General features: G+C 38.5%; 2 protein-coding genes and 2 long non-coding RNA genes across 4 annotated transcripts; 2 read left to right on the top strand and 2 right to left on the bottom strand.

Moving 5' to 3' along the window:
* Nucleotides 1-6,685: 6,685 nt before the first annotated feature.
* Nucleotides 6,686-7,169, bottom strand: LOC149260922 (uncharacterized). The gene is made up of 2 exons (XR_016248361.1): nt 7,022-7,169; nt 6,686-6,919 (listed from the first exon to the last, which is right to left on the bottom strand). It is a non-coding gene; the product is annotated as an uncharacterized LOC149260922 (long non-coding RNA).
* Nucleotides 7,170-8,606: 1,437 nt separating this feature from the next.
* On the top strand, nt 8,607-9,092 carry LOC149260921 (uncharacterized). Its single transcript, XM_089461548.1, has one exon. It carries the CDS (start codon nt 8,607-8,609, stop codon nt 9,090-9,092), a length of 486 nt encoding a protein of 161 aa, XP_089317674.1.
* Nucleotides 9,093-9,782: 690 nt separating this feature from the next.
* Nucleotides 9,783-12,686, top strand: LOC149260920 (uncharacterized). The gene is made up of 6 exons (XM_089461539.1): nt 9,783-10,355; nt 10,947-11,164; nt 11,381-11,493; nt 11,608-11,849; nt 11,997-12,416; nt 12,645-12,686. Exons 1-6 carry the CDS (start codon nt 9,783-9,785, stop codon nt 12,684-12,686), a joined length of 1,608 nt encoding a protein of 535 aa, XP_089317665.1.
* Nucleotides 12,687-14,570: 1,884 nt separating this feature from the next.
* LOC149260919 (uncharacterized) lies at nt 14,571-15,236 on the bottom strand. The gene is made up of 3 exons (XR_016248360.1): nt 15,157-15,236; nt 14,896-14,960; nt 14,571-14,793 (listed from the first exon to the last, which is right to left on the bottom strand). It is a non-coding gene; the product is annotated as an uncharacterized LOC149260919 (long non-coding RNA).
* Between the last annotated feature and the right edge of the window lie 870 nt (nt 15,237-16,106).

Here is a 16,106-nt window from a genome sequence, read left to right as displayed (position 1 = left end):
GAATCTTTGTCATGCGAATCAAGATTATTAGTTTCATATCTCAATGCATCCCTGAAATATATACACGGAGATCATGAGTTTGGTACAAGAGATTTGCACGAATATGAATTAAGCAAAGAAAAATTCTCTATATGAACAAAAACTGAATCTTGAAAGTTAGGAAAAATGTCTTGGAAATATCCAAAATATTTCAAGAATGAGTTTACATCTAGTGAAATAATATGGAGGAAAGAGTTTTGCGAGGAGATCTAGTTATGACCTAGTTTGAGGAACTCATCAAGATCGTGAGAACTTGACGTAAACATCAACAAGATTTGAAGTGCCTCAACTTCCAGAAAAGTCTAAGAATCTTTAAATGTTGATTAATTACATTTTTAGAGTTGGGTCCAATCATGAACTACATATGGATATATACTATCAGTTATAACAAGATCATCATTATCCAGATGGAAACCATCTACATCACTAGTTTGATCATATTTTACAACATCAACAAATAGATTACTCAAGTCATAAGATTCTTCTGATATCATATATAAGGATGTATACATTGGGGGGTTTCATGAGCAACCTGAACTAAATAATTATCTTGATGCAAGACTAAAAATTGCAAGGTAGGGAATGGACAGTCTATGATTTGATTGCTTTCTTCTTCATCATGGATGGCTTCACTGCCTTATTTGAATCCAAAACTAAACTCATTAGATTGTGAATTCAATGAGATTGGAATATTTTCATCACAATTTAATTCATTAAAAACAATATGACACAAGGGAAAATGAGCTAAAGAAGAAGTGTCCATAAGAGAATATTATTTGAACATATCAGGTTCTAGATTTAAACCTTTCAAATCAAAGCCTTCTTGAGAAATCAAAAAATTCGTCGATGTACCTGGGCATTCATAATAATATACATTAGTTAGGTCATTGTTATCAGGATGATGGTTTCCCTAGGGATTTACATTAATTAAACATCCTGATTTTATTTGATTGATTGTCAAGGTCATTATATTCTAAATCAGTTGGGAATGAAGGGACATCATCTTGACATGGAAGATTTTGAAAGAGAGAAGAGAGATTAAAATCATCTTCACATTCCAATCCCCATGCCTTTGGAATATGACCACTACACACCTAATCATTATTTGGACTAGTAGATTGGAAATCAAGAAGGTCTAAAGAACTAGTTGGTGGAGTGGATCGATTTAGCGAATCAAGGTGCAAAGGGCAGTGAAATATAGATGATAGATGATAACATGTATCCCTTGAATAAACAATACTTTTAATGATATTATATTTAATATTTCAGTTATGTACATTAATGTGATTTGGGGGAATCAACATACCAGTCTTCAACTTAGGTTGCATGGGATTAATATAACATTCAAAATTTTCCTAGATGAGATCTCCATCATGGTAATTTAATATAGGTAGGATAAATGGATCAACAATTTGATTTTCAGACTTCCCAATTCCCACACCGATATGCGGACCACTTTGTTCTCAGTTCTTTCCTTTTCCTCACCTCAGGTACATCATACCCTCTCGATGTTTTTCCTTGATAATAAATCTTCAAGGAGTAGCTATGGGTAGGTAACTGCCTGCCATAACTATTTGACATGTGAGAAATATGTAATTGGCATTATTCAAAATATTTGTTTCCTGCATAGCTTAATCATGTTACTTAAACACAAGTAAATATAAAATTATTGTTTTACACTTCCTAAATCAATTAACAATATGAAGTTTTTCTAGCCGTGGTAATTAATATTTACAATTACTATCGGACATCACAGAGGGAGTGAGGGAAGAAGAAAGACATAGAGTGAGAAGTGGAGAGAGAGAGGGAGTGAAAAGGGAGAAAGAGAGAGAGAGTGTATGTTTAGGGGTGAGATAAAGAGACAAAAAAGGAGAGATAGAGAGAAGGGGGTAGAGAAGGAGAGAGGGAAGGGTATAGAACATATTTGGAGAGAGAGGGGGGGGGGGGAGTGGCAAGGAAGAGATAGAGAGAGAGTGTGTATGTTTACGGGTGAGATAAAGAGACAAATAAGGAGAGATAGAGAGAAGGGGGAAGCGAAGGAGAGAGAAGGAGAGAGGGAGGTATATAGTAACATAGTTGAAGAGAGAGAGAGAGAGAATGATGGGGTAAGGGAGGTAGGAGAGAAATGGAGAGAGAGGAAGGATGAGATACATGAATTGAGAGAGAGGAGGAGAGTGATGGAGGAAGAGAGAGGATTGGGGGGAAAGGAGAGAGAGGGAGAGAGAGAGATGGGGGAAGAGAGAGGGAGGTAGGAGAGAAAGGGAGAGAGAGAAAGTACGAGAGAGAAGACTTGAGAGAGTGGAGGAGAGAGGGAGGGAGGGAGATAGGAAGAGAGGGGGAGGGATAGGGAGATGGATTTGGAGGGGGAGAGAGGGAGGGAAGAAGAAATACATAGAGAGTGAGAATTGCAGAGAGAGGGAGTGACAAGGTAGATATTGAGAGAGAGTGTGTGTCTTTGGGGGTGAGATAAAGACATAAAGAAGGAGAGATGGAGAGAATGGGGGAGAAAAGGAGAGAGGAGAGAGGGAGGGATATAGTAATAGAGTTGGAGAGAGAGAGAGAGAGGTGGGAGAGAAAGGGAGATAAAGGAAGGAAGAGGTAAATATTGACTACTAAGCTTGCAAGAAAGAGGTGTGCTTGCGAATGCATCGAAAGCTAAGAATGTGTAAGAAAGTGGTTTCGATAGTTAAAATCTTGGAAGAAGGCTTAAACACTCAGAAAAACATCATCCAATCATGAAGTGACCATGTTCAACATGAAACAAAATATTGTAAGATCACAAGGAGGCTCCAAAATTCAACCATGGACATTTTTTGGAGGGTCTTTGTTGCAGTGACAATAGGTAAACTAAACACAAAAATTTAAGTATTTAATTATTTAACTCATGACTAAAGGAAGGATTTTTTTGTGGATATATTGTTTGAGGCAAGCTTTGTTGCATTCTTTGAAATCCATGAACCCAACGAAGTAAAATGGTGACCCACTAGTTGTAGGCTAATCGAACCTCCTAACAAGAATGTGGTGAGATACGATTGGGATAAGAATTGATTGGTTGTCAGAAATTAATGAGATTGAATTGAGGTAATGAGGGGTAGAGGAAAATTCACATTCCCCCTCGCAAATTGAGGAGACAATGAAAGAAAGAGGCTTTTCCCCAATTCCATGTGTAGATTGAAGAGCCAAAGGAGTGATTTCTCAGATACATGAAGGGACATAGAGGAATAAATATATATACACACCAAAAGAGAAATGAAGTTCATTTGTGGTTAATCTATCTAGAGTTGTCCATCCAAGGATATTTTTTTCCTTTTTCTTTGGTCAATCATTGATCGTGTGGGGGGGTTGGCCTTCTTTCTCTCACTGGTTCTTGTTTGTGATTTTTCTTTATCTATCTCTTTCTATTGTAGGTTAGATGACTTTAAAATATGAGCATGGAATTTTGGAGCAATGAATACAAAAGACATAGCAATTATGGAGTTGAGTGTTGAGCCCTATGTCTAATTTGAACTATTGAGAAATTAGGTGAAGCCTTATGAATGAGCTCAGAGAAGAGTGGGTCACTATGGTTTTTAATAATTGAGAGTAGTATATAAACCACCTAGACAATGTACTCCATCCTTGAGTGTTTACCAAGATTTGGTTTGGATTTCCCCTAAGCAAGGATCCCCTCAGACTTTGGATCTAGCTCAGGGGTGTTCAACTGCAAGAGAGTTGCAATGTAGCTAGCCTAAGGTTATGTGGAGAGTGGAAGTCACTCCTTTATTTTTCAACCATATTAACACACCCTCATAAGTATAACTTCTTATATATGTTTGGATTATGGACTATGACATTCCTTATTATTATCTTGGGCGCTCTACAAGCTAGTATGGGGGTAGATCTCATGTAAAAATGTAAACATGTAAACGTAAACATAAATGTAATGTTTAACATTTAACCTTTTTAATCTAATATTGGCCCTATTTAAAAATCAGTCTAATTATTATTATGTATAAACACAATATAAATTTAAGCAAAGCCTTTCAGTAGAAATCACATAAGATAAAATTTTGGCCCACTAGTTTCGAACCAAAAAGTAAAGTGTGGTTCATCATGAGAGCCAGACCATGGCAAAGGCTTAAATAGAGATTCAAGTAATGACTATATTTGAACAATAATATAAATTTAGAATATAAAAGGTTTAGTAACACTTAAAAAAGAGGTATGGGAAATAAATAAAAATATAAATAAACCAAAGGTATGGTAAATAAATAAAAATATAAATAAACCAGAGGTATGGTAAATAAATAAAAACCTTTTTTTATATTTACATGAGAGGTTTGGTAAATAAATAAAAATATAAATAAACTAGAGGTATGGTAAATAAATAAAATCTCTTTTCATATTTACTCCATAAACCTATTTATATTTACGAAAACTCAAAAAAGAGGTTTTCTTTTGGGTGAAGCCTATGGGCCAAATACCATGGGACAAATAATTATTAATAACATGTGCCAAATGCCATATTTATAAAAGAGATATGGTAAATAAATAAATATAAAAGAGGTACGGCAAATAAATAAAAATATATCAAATATGATTATAAATCAACATATAATTATATGCCAAGCATATGGGCCAAATACCATGGTCAATAAAAAAGATATGATAAATAAATAAAAATATAAATAAACCATATGTATGGTAAATAAATAAAACCTCTTTTTATATTTACTCCATAAACCTCTTTATACTTACTAACACTCAAAAATGAAGTTTTATTTAGGTGAAGCCTATGAGACAAATCCCATGGGCCAAATTATTATTAATACCATGCAAATTTTTTTTATTAACCCTAATATTAATATAAAAAAATACTATTATTATTAAATCTAATATTCATATTGATATATTATAATATTAATATTATTAAATTTAATAACTTTGGATTGATAAAATATTAAATTTGTTATATTATAATATATATTAATATATCATGATATATATTAGCTCTAGACATATATCGCACGGAAGAATAAAGACATAAAGTGATAGAAGTGGAGAGATAGGTGTAATGTCCCCTGTGAAAAGTAATGATTGGTAAATGGTAAAAGTAATTATTGAACAAGAAGACTTTATTTGAAAATTATATATATATTCTGGTTATTAAATTTTGTGTTAATGGAAAAGTAATTGTGTTGACATTACTGGAACTGAGTTATGATTAATCTTGGTTAAGTAACTGATGAGTTAGTTATGCTGGAAACCCTAACTACCTTGAGGTAGTTGAGACCCAGAGGAAAAAGGGGAATTGCCAAGTCTGGTGGGGATCAGATGGCAAGGGGAGAGAAAAGCATTTTTTTGGCTTTGGATGCATGCCAAGTCTGGTTAGGATCAGATGGCATAAGAGGAAAGAATTTCCTGTGCATGCTACGTCTGGTTAGGACCAGATAGCGTTTACTGGCAAGGCCAGTGGAATTGCAGTCGAGCAGGACCTGCAAGTGCTTGGGGGTGGAAGGTCAGAGAAGAAACTCTTCCTAAGGTCGGGTGGTTTGACAAGCACTCAAGTAGGTTGCAGAATAGCAGGTATGGCCTACTGTGAGAGTTCATTTATTGAATTTATCTGTTTAGTGTATTATGCAAAACTGAAATACTGTGCAGTGAAACCATTTATCTACTGAAGTCACCTTTTATTTTGCACTGTAATAAATTAATTGACGGTATTGTGTGATAATCTATATGACAATACTGTGTGAACAACTAAATGACTGTATTGTGGAGAGAAGTGGAACCAACTAAGGGTATCTGTTTAGTATTCGTATCTGAAAGCCATAAAGGAGATTTAAACAGTATTTATACAAGTAGAGATTGAAACCCTCTTACATTAAACAGACATTGAACTTAGTATTTTGTTATCAAGAAAATTATGTGATTAAGTCTGGACAAACAGATCTTTGTTAACCGAATGACCTTTTGAAATAAGGGAAAAATACATAGACCCCATGCTTGTGTTTATAAACTGAGTATAGAGATATGAGCATATATGTCCTGTACAGTAAGATTCGGAAAAGACAAAGTAAACTCTCTTGAAGGGAAAACCCCATTATGCATATACGTTATGACCCAAAACCTTAAGACGGACTGGTAGGTCCGCTACAAGGTTGAGACGCATGTATAGGCAAATATATATACGCTACAGCATTAACTATATAAGTTAAAGAAAGCACAGAAACAAAGCAGAATCTGGGCCGGACAGCCGTAGCCGGAAATCAATAATACATTCATAAACCTAGGCTCTGTAGCATGCATGCATTAAACTCACAGTCAAACTCATTGCATTTAAATGTATTCATAAAACAAACCAAAGTTTGTGGGCAGGATAGATCATCAACGGTGCCGTATGTAACAGGCCGATTTATGTAAATAAACCCCGGCTACCAAATCGAATGGAAAAGGAAACGAGCCGCCGGATATCAAACCAAACATCACATATAACAGCAGTAGAATAACCGTGGTATTCTAACCAAAATATAACAGCTTTCGCACAGAGAATCTCTTAGCGGTTAACGCATTTTCATAAGAAAATAGACGGCTGTATATTAGTCATTTACTCAGAAGAAACTCAGTATGTTCAACTAATAATAAACAGAAGATACAATCCGCCAGAGGGCCGAAATAAACATATGCTAACAAGCCGAGCTTAAAAAGGATTAATTCCATTTATACAGAGGTCATAAAAACTTGTATGACAGTCTAATACAAACTTGTTTCCAATAAATGCCGTAAACAGAAAAGAGCCTTATGGCTTGAAACTTAAGTAAACATGTTAAAATGGTCGGAGCTCGGAGTATGGAGCTTCCCGCCTGAGCAAGGCTAGAGACCGATTCATTGCCAGTGAACCCTGGTATATGGAGAAGTCGAAATCGAAACGTTATTGTCTGTAGAATTCAGACTCGTTTCGAGTAAAAATGAAGTACAACAGTCAATAGTGAGATAAGCTTACCCGGTTCAGGGCGACCGACGATATGTAGGAGGCTACCCTGCTTCCAAGTCCACGCCAGCTTCGACCTGAACCATCAACCAATGATTCATTAATCCATAGAACTTATTACAGTAAGTAATGTGGAAAAACAATACACTCAACATTGTTAAACTATGACTGTAAACCGTGACAGCACAAGAGACTGTAACCAAATTGAAAGAAGGAACAAGAATGATACCAGTTTTGGGCACTGAAGCCATGAAAACCTTAATGAGCGCTTACCTGAATCAATACCAGAACCTGTAGAGCAGCTGTAATCCGCATTAGAACTATTCATGAACCAGAGCTCAGTAACACGACACTTGACAAATGGAAATAATGGGAATCCGAAGAAAAGGGATGGGTTTATAATCTACCATATGTATGACCGGTACGTGGCATAATCTTCCTCCGTTGATCTGCCTTAAGCCTTGGCCACCGTTCGATAGCCAGTGTAAACGGGCGCGAAGATAAAGTCACTGAGAAGCCAGACGGTAAAGCCTCGAGCTCCGGGTTCACATGGCCAAGTTCCATCACACCGTCCGTCTTGCTAAATGGACGACGCAAGGTAGAGTAGATGGTACCAAGTGCAGAGGCCGGATGGCTGTAATGAATGCAGGACAGCTCGAGTATGGAGAAAGTCCGAGTGGTAGCTGTTACTAATTTAATGACATTGAATTCGGTGCATTGTATGTGAGCCAAAGGTGTTCGTGGTGGCGGTATTATCAAAGGTTTATAATTTATGCCATGTGTATATGCCAAACATTTAACCTTAATCATACAACTGGACTCAATATAACGTATAACCTTTATATATGTATGCCCTTCGGGAAATATGATTATGTTCATTTAAGTTGCCACCTTTGCATATGCGGATCCGTTGTTAATGTTAACAGGTTATTATTAATACACAGTAATGTAACATATATGTGTTGGTATGGACTAATGTTTTACCTTAGTACAATCTTAAGATAAGTGATTGTCTTGTAATATTTAAATTTTTTTTTATGGAGGTGCGTGACAAATTGGTATCAGAGCAAAGGTTTACAACTCTGTGGCCTTTGGGAAAATTTCAAGATTACAGCAATATGTTTATAAACAATATTATGATAACAGTTCAGCAATACATCAAGACAATTAACTCTGTTTAATGAGATGTTCAGTAGCAGGTAGCAGCAGAATGAGAAGAGTAAACAGTGCTCCTTATGGGAATCCAGAACCCCCGGACAACACAGAACAACCTCAAGGGAATTCTGAGTTCTGGGTACAACTGGGAGCAGCAGGTCGCACTACTGATTCAACGCTATTGAGGACCTTGCAAGAGTTAAAGGAGGAAATGGCTCAGTTGCGTGAAGATAACGCAAGATTGAATGTTGAATAAGAGAGGATCCTGAAAAGCTTATCCGATAAACAGCATCAACAGCAGTCACATCCGAGGCCGGAACAAGCACACATAACAGATGAACAAAGCTATCATACTGAACAGGAGGAAGCAGAAGACAGAGGATAGACGAGAGGAGAGAAGTCTGTCAATGCTTCTGATTATCAGACTCCCAAAAGACCCCGCATGGAGTTACACGGAGAGTTTAGAAAGATTAAACCACCTCATTTTGATGGAGAATCTGAAGAAGCTGCAGAAGCGTGGCTGATTAATATGGATAAGTATTTTCAGGTATACGAATACGATCATCATCTGAAGGCAAGGCTGGCCATATTCCAGTTGCAAGCCAAAGCCACATTATGGTGGGAAGAGGTTAAGATGGTACGGGGAATAAGTGAACAGGATGTGACATGGGAAAAGTTCCAAGGATATTTTAAAGAGAGGTACCTGATAGAACGTTTTTATGATGAAAAGGCACGTGAATTTCACGATCTGCGACTAGGACAACAGACCATTGATGAGTTTGTAACCAAGTTTACATCCCTGCTTCGCTACGTGCCCTATATTTGGGAAGAAAAGGCTAAAGTCCAAAGATTTGTTAGTAGCTTACCTCTGGCAATGCGAGAAAGAATAGAGTTCGATAATCCAAAAACCATGGATGAAGCAGTATGAAAAGCAAGACTGTGTTATCAGCAGAACAGATCAAAAGGGGAAAATCCCGGAAAGCGTTGGACAGATAAGCGAGGCAGTAAAATGCCCATGGGAAGTAAGGGAGCACGCAGCAGCTTTCAGAAAGGATTCTCGAAAGGAGCCAGCACTAAAAACTCAGCAAAATCCCAAAGTAGATTCAAGCCTCCTGCAGAATCTAAATACAGTGAACAGCAAGTTAGATTGGACCATGAAAACACAGCTCGGCCACCTGTTCAATGTTGGGGTTGTGGCGGACCCCATTATGTCAGGAACTGCCCTCATCGGAAGGACAACGATCAGTTGTCCCAGATCTATGAAGCTTCAACAGTAGGAGATGTGGCTCGATCCATGCCCAGAATAAACGCAGCACTGGAGGATCAGCAAGCTGATTACCAGCCAACGATGATAGAGTTCGAAGGTAAGATCTTTGATCACGCTGTTTCTGTTTTAGTAGATCCAGGAGCTACCTTAAGCTATATAAGTCCTAAAGTGGTAGAAAGCTGTGGTTTACAAACTACTAAATTTAAAAGCCCATGGTTAGTACAGCTGGCCACTGGGACCAAAAGAAGGGTACTAACCAAAGTCAGCAACTGTCCATTAAGTTTAGCTAACCAAACCATAACAACTGAGTTGAATGTACTCCCTCTTGGTTCCTATGACGTGCTGATACGAATGGACTGGTTGGAACGACGGTGGTCTGTAATTAATTGTAAAACAAAAACAGTTTCTTACAGAGATGAGCTGGGTGTGGGAAAAGAAATACAAGGCATTCAGAAACCAGTGCAGATTCGGCCAATCACAGCCTCCCAGCTGGTTAAATGTATCCGGAATAAGTGTCAGATTTATGCAGTGCAAGTGGGGTTTGCAGATTCAGTGGATAAGGTTGCAACTGTTAAAGATATACCTGTAGTGCAAGAATTTGCAGATGTATTCCCTGAAGAGATTCCAGGGCTGCCACCCAGAAGGGATTTGGATTTTACCATTGAGCTGATACCCGGAGCAGCCCCAGTATCCCGGGCACCCTATCGGATGAGTGTGCCAGAGTTAACTGAGTTAAAAATGCAGCTGCAAGAGCTGCTAGAAAAGAAGTACATCCGTCCCAGTGTCTCTCCTTGGGGGGCACCTGTGCTGTTTGTGAGGAAGAAAGATGGGACTCTGCGAATGTGCATAGACTATAGACAACTAAATAAACTAACAGTTAAAAACAAATATCCACTACCCCACATTGATGAGCTATTTGATCAGGTGAAGGGGGCGACCATCTTCTCAAAGATCGATTTGAGATCAGGTTACCATCAAATCAGGATTAAAGATGAGGACATAGCCAAGACAGCTTTTCGTACTCGTTACGGACATTACGAGTTTGTGGTACTGCCTTTTGGATTAACAAACGCGCCTGCAACATTCATGTGCTTGATGAATAGTGTATTTCATCAATATTTAGACAAATTTGTATTAATCTTCATTGATGATATACTCATTTATTCCCGAAATAAGAAAGAACATGAGGAACATTTAAGGATAGTGTTACAGACCTTACGGAAGCATAAGTGATATGGGAAATTCAGCAAGTGTGATTTCTATAAAGAGCAGATCCAGTATTTGGGTGACATTATTACAAAGGAAGGTATAGCCGTAGACCCCGAAAAAATTAAAACTATAATGGATTGGCCTACACCCAAGGATGTAGCAGACATTCGATCTTTCATGGGGCTGGCCGGATACTACCGGCGGTTTGTAGAGGGTTTCTCTAGAGTTGCTTTTCCCATTACCTCCTTGCAAAAGAAAGGAAAAGCGTTTAGGTGGACAACAGATTGTTAGTGGAGCTTCGAATAGCTCAAACATTTACTCACCACAGCACCTGTGCTGTGTGTAGCAGATCCTGAAAAGGAATATGTGGTCTGTACAGATGCCAGTAAGGAGGGTGTGGGTGGAGTGCTAATGCAGGAAGGCAAAGTGATTGCCTATGAGTCCAGGAAGTTGAAGGAGCATGAGCAGAAATATTTTGCTTATGACCTGGAACTAACCGCTGTGATTCATGCTTTGAAGATGTGGTGCCATTATCTGCTAGGGAGAAAATTTCTGTTAATGACAGATCACCACAGTTTGACTAGTTACTTTAGTCAACCTACTTTAAACGCAAGACAAGCAAGATGGTTAGACTTTTTGGGAAATTTCGATTTCGAAATTAAACACCTAAAAGGAAAGGAGAACAGAGTAGCTGATGCTCTAAGTCGAAAAGTACATTGCATTTATGAGATTGGTATTAGTCAAGGATGGTCCACTCTTGACCAAGAGATTGAGGAGGCTGCGGCGCAAGATCAGATTTATTTGCAAAAGAAGCATTTGGTGCAAAATTCAGATGACCGTTCCATACAGCAAGGTTATACCTTGAATACAGCTGGCATGCTGTGTTTTCAAAAAAAGATCTACATACCTAATTAGAGCAGTATTAAAGAAAAGATTCTGGATGAAAATCATAGAAGTCCCTATGCAGGGCATCCTGGTTACCAGAAACTAATCACCTCACTAAGGAAGGAGTATTACTGGCCCGTCATGAAGAGGGATGTTGTAGAATACCTGGCACGCTGTTTGGAGTGTCAGCAAGTGAAAGCCGAACATCAGCATCCTGCAGGACTACTACAGGCGATACCCATACCAGAATGGAAATGGGAGACCATAACCATGGACTTTATCACTGGTTTGCCGAAGTCCAAAAGGAGTAATGATTCAATAATGGTAGTGGTGGATAAACTCAGCAAGTCAGCTCACTTCATACCGGTTCAATCCACTTATCGTGCAGCTCAAATCGCAAATATATTTATGCAAAATATATTTAAACTTCATGGGCTGCTGAAAGTAATAATATCTGATCGTGATGTTAAGTTTACCTCAGCTTTCTGGAGGACCTTATTTGAAGGTCTAGGAACTCAGTTGAGTTTCAGCACCGCATACCATCCGCAAACTGACGGACAGACTGAGCGAGTGAACCAAGTGTTAGAGGACATGTTGAGGTCTTATGTGATGCAGCAACCTACGCGGTGGGAGGAGTATCTACATCTAGTAGAATTCGCCTATAATAACGGCTACCACTCATCCTTGAAGATGAGCCCCTTTGAAGTACTTTATGGCCGGAAGTGCCGCACACCCTCCAGTTGGGGTGGACCGGAGGACAAATTCTTATTAGGACCTGAAATGTTGGAGGAGATGGAGGTCATGGTAAAACGGGTTCGAGCTAATTTAAAGATAGCACAAGATAGGCAGAAGAATTTTGCAGACCGGAAGAGAAAATTTAAAGAATATCAAGTGGGTGAACATGTATACATCAGAATTCGAGCTAGGAAGAGTACCCTTCAATGGAATGCTTGTGCCAAACTGGCACCACGCTTTTGTGGACCATTCCAAATTTTGGCTCGAGTAGGGCCGATAGCTTATCAGCTCGCCCTACCCAGCCATATTCGGGTTCATAATGTCTTCCATGTATCAGTTTTAAAGAGATATGTGTATGACCCTAGACATATAATAAGTTGGCAGGACGTTCAGGTGAGGAAAGACTATCATAAAGCTGTAAATTGAAGTAAATAGTAGTAGACAACTGATTTATTTTTATGTGTTTCAGGTGGAACCGGAAGGAGAGTTCCTGGTCGAACCCATGAACATATTAGATCAGAGAAGAGTCGAGCTGCGGAAAAAGGTCATCAGCCAGGTTAAAGTGCAGTGGCAGCACTTTGGGCCTGAAGAGGCCACCTGGGAAGATGAACAGATGATGCGGGATGCCTATCCCAGACTGTTTTTGGGTAAACAGCAACATCGGGACGATGTAGACTTTCAGGGGGGGGAGATGTAATATCCCCTGTGAAAAGTAATGATTGGTAAATGGTAAAAGTAATTATTGAACAAGAGACTTTATTTGAAAATTATATATATATTCTGGTTATTAAATTTTGTGTTAATGGAAAAGTAATTGTGTTGACATTACTGGAACTGAGTTATGATTAATGTTATGATTAATCTTGGTTAAGTAACTGATGAGTCAGTTATGCTGGAAACCCTAACTACCTTGAGGTAGTTGAGACCCCAGAGGAAAAAGGGGAATTGCCAGGTCTGGTGGGGATCAGATGGCAAGGGGAGAGAAAAGCATTTTTTGGCTTTGGATGCATGCCAAGTCTGGTTAGGATCAGATGGCATAAGAGGAAAGAATTTCCTGTGCACGCTACGTCTGGTTAGGACCAGATAGCGTTTACTGGCAAGGCCAGTGGAATTACAGTCGAGCAGGACCTGCAAGTGCTTGGGGGTGGAAGGTCAGAGAAGAAACTCTTCCTAAGGTCGGGTGGTTTGACAAGCACTCAAGTAGGTTGCAGAATAGCAGGTATGGCCTACTGTGAGGTTCATTTATTGAATTTATCTATTTAGTGTATTATGCAAAACTGAAATACTGTGCAGTGAAACCATTTATCTACTGAAGTCACCTTTTATTTTGCACTGTAATAAATTAATTGACGGTATTGTGTGATAATCTATATGACAATACTGTGTGAACAACTAAATGACTGTATTGTGGAGAGAAGTGGAACCAACTAAGGGTATCTGTTTAGTATTCGTATCTGAAAGCCATAAAGGAGATTTAAACAGTATTTATACAAGTAGAGATTGAAACCCTCTTACATTAAACAGACATTGAACTTAGTATTTTGTTATCAAGAAAATTATGTGATTAAGTCTGGACAAACAGATCTTTGTTAACCGAATGACCTTTTGAAATAGGGGAAAAATACATAGACCCCATGCTTGTGTTTATAAACTGAGTATAGAGATATGAGCATATATGTCCTGTACAGTAAGATTCAGAAAAGACAGAGTAAACTCTCTTGAAGGGAAAACCCCATTATGCATATACGTTATGACCCAAAACCTTAAGACGGACTGGTAGGTCCGCTACAAGGTTGAGACGCATGTATAGGCAAATATATATACGCTACAGCATTAACTATATAAGTTAAAGAAAGCACAGAAACAAAGCAGAATCCGGGCCGGACAGCCGTAGCCGGAAATCAATAATACATTCATAAACCTAGGCTCTGTAGCATGCATGCATTAAACTCACAGTCAAACTCATCGCATTTAAATGTATTCATAAAACAAACCAAAGTTTGTGGGCAGGATAGATCATCAACGGTGTTGTATGTAACAGACCGATTTATGTAAATAAACCCCAGCTACCAAGTCGAATGAAAAAGGAAACGAGCCGCCGAATATCAAAACCAAACATCACATATAATAGCATTAGAATAACCGTGGTATTCTAACCAAAACATAACAGCTTTCACATAGAGAAACTCTTAGCGGTTAACGCATTTTCATAAGAAAATAGATGGCTGTATATTAGTCATTTATTCAGAAGAAACTCAGTACGTTCAGCTGATAATAAACAGAAGATATAATCCGCCAGAGGGCCGAAATAAACATATGCTAACAAGCCGAGCTTAAAAAGGATTAATTCCATTTATACAGAGGTCATAAAAACTTGCATGACAGACTAATACAAACTTGTTCCAATAAATGCCGTAAACAGAAAAGAGCCTTATGGCTTGAAAACTTAAGTAAACATGTTAAAGGGTCGGAGCTCGGAGTATGGAGCTTCCCGCCTGAGCAAGGCTAGAGACCGATTCATTGCCAGTGAACCCTGGTATATGGAGAAGTCGAAATCGAAACGTTATTGTCTGTCGGATTCAGACTCGTTTCGAGTAAAAATGAAGTACAACAGTCAATAGTGAGATAAGCTTACCTGGTTCAGGGCGACCGACGATATGTAGGAGGCTACCCTGCTTCCAAGTCCACGCCAGCTTCGACCTGAATCATCAACCAATGATTCATTAATCCATAGAACTTATTACAGTAAGTAATGTGGAGAAACAATAAACTCAACATTGTTAAACTATGACTGTAAACCGTGACAGAACAAGAGACTGTAACCAAATCGAAAGAAGGAACAAGAATGATACCGGTATTGGGCACTGAAGCCATGAAAACCTTAATGAACGCATACCTGAATCAATACCAGAACCTGTAGAGCAGCTGTAAACCGCATTAGAACTATTCATGAACCAGAGCTCAGTAACACGACACTTGACAAATGGAAATAATGGGAATCCGAAGAAAAGGGATGGGTTTATAATCTACCATATGTATGACCGGTACGTGGCATAATCTTCCTCCGTTGATCTGCCTTAAGCCTTGGCCACCGTTCGATAGCCAGTGTAAACAGGCGCGAAGATAAAGTCACCGAGAAGCCAGACGGTAAAGCCTCGAGCTCCGGGTTCACATGGCCAAGTTCCATCACACCGTCCGTCTTGCTAAATGGACGACGCAAGGTAGAGCAGACGGTACCAAGTGCAGAGGCCGGACGGCTGTAATGAATGCAGGACAGCTCGAGTATGGAGAAAGTCCGAGTGGTAGCTGTTACTAATTTAATGACTTTGAATTTGGTGCATTGTATGTGAGCCGAAGGTGTTCGTGGTGGCGGTATTATCAAAGGTTTATAATTTATGCCATGTGTATATGCCAAACATTTAACCTTAATCATATAACTGGACTCAATATAATGTATAACCTTTACAGATGTATGCCCTTCGGAAAATGTGATTATGTTCATTTAAGTTACCACCTTTGCATATGCGAATCCGTTATTAATGTTAATAGATTATTATTAATACACAGTAATGTATCATGTATGTGTTGGTTTGGACTAATGTTTTACCTTAGTACAATCTTAAGATAAGTGATTGTCTTGTAATATTTAAATTTTTTTTTATGGAGGTGCGTGACAAATTGGTATCAGAGCCCAAGGTTTACAACTCTGTGGCCTTTGGGAAAATTTTAAGATTACAGCAATATGTTTATAAACAGTATTATGATAACAGTTCAGCAATACATCAAGACAATTAACTCTGTTTAATGAGATGTTCAGTAGCAGGTAGCAGCAGAATGAGAAGAGGA

Source organism: Pinus tabuliformis, chromosome 6, assembly GCF_031772625.1.
Source record: "Pinus tabuliformis cultivar Carrire ecotype Pingquan chromosome 6, CPIR1, whole genome shotgun sequence".
Taxonomy (NCBI): domain Eukaryota; kingdom Viridiplantae; phylum Streptophyta; class Pinopsida; order Pinales; family Pinaceae; genus Pinus; species Pinus tabuliformis.
The sequence above is the reverse complement of the archived record's forward strand: the minus strand, read 5'-3'. Positions and strand labels throughout refer to the sequence as shown.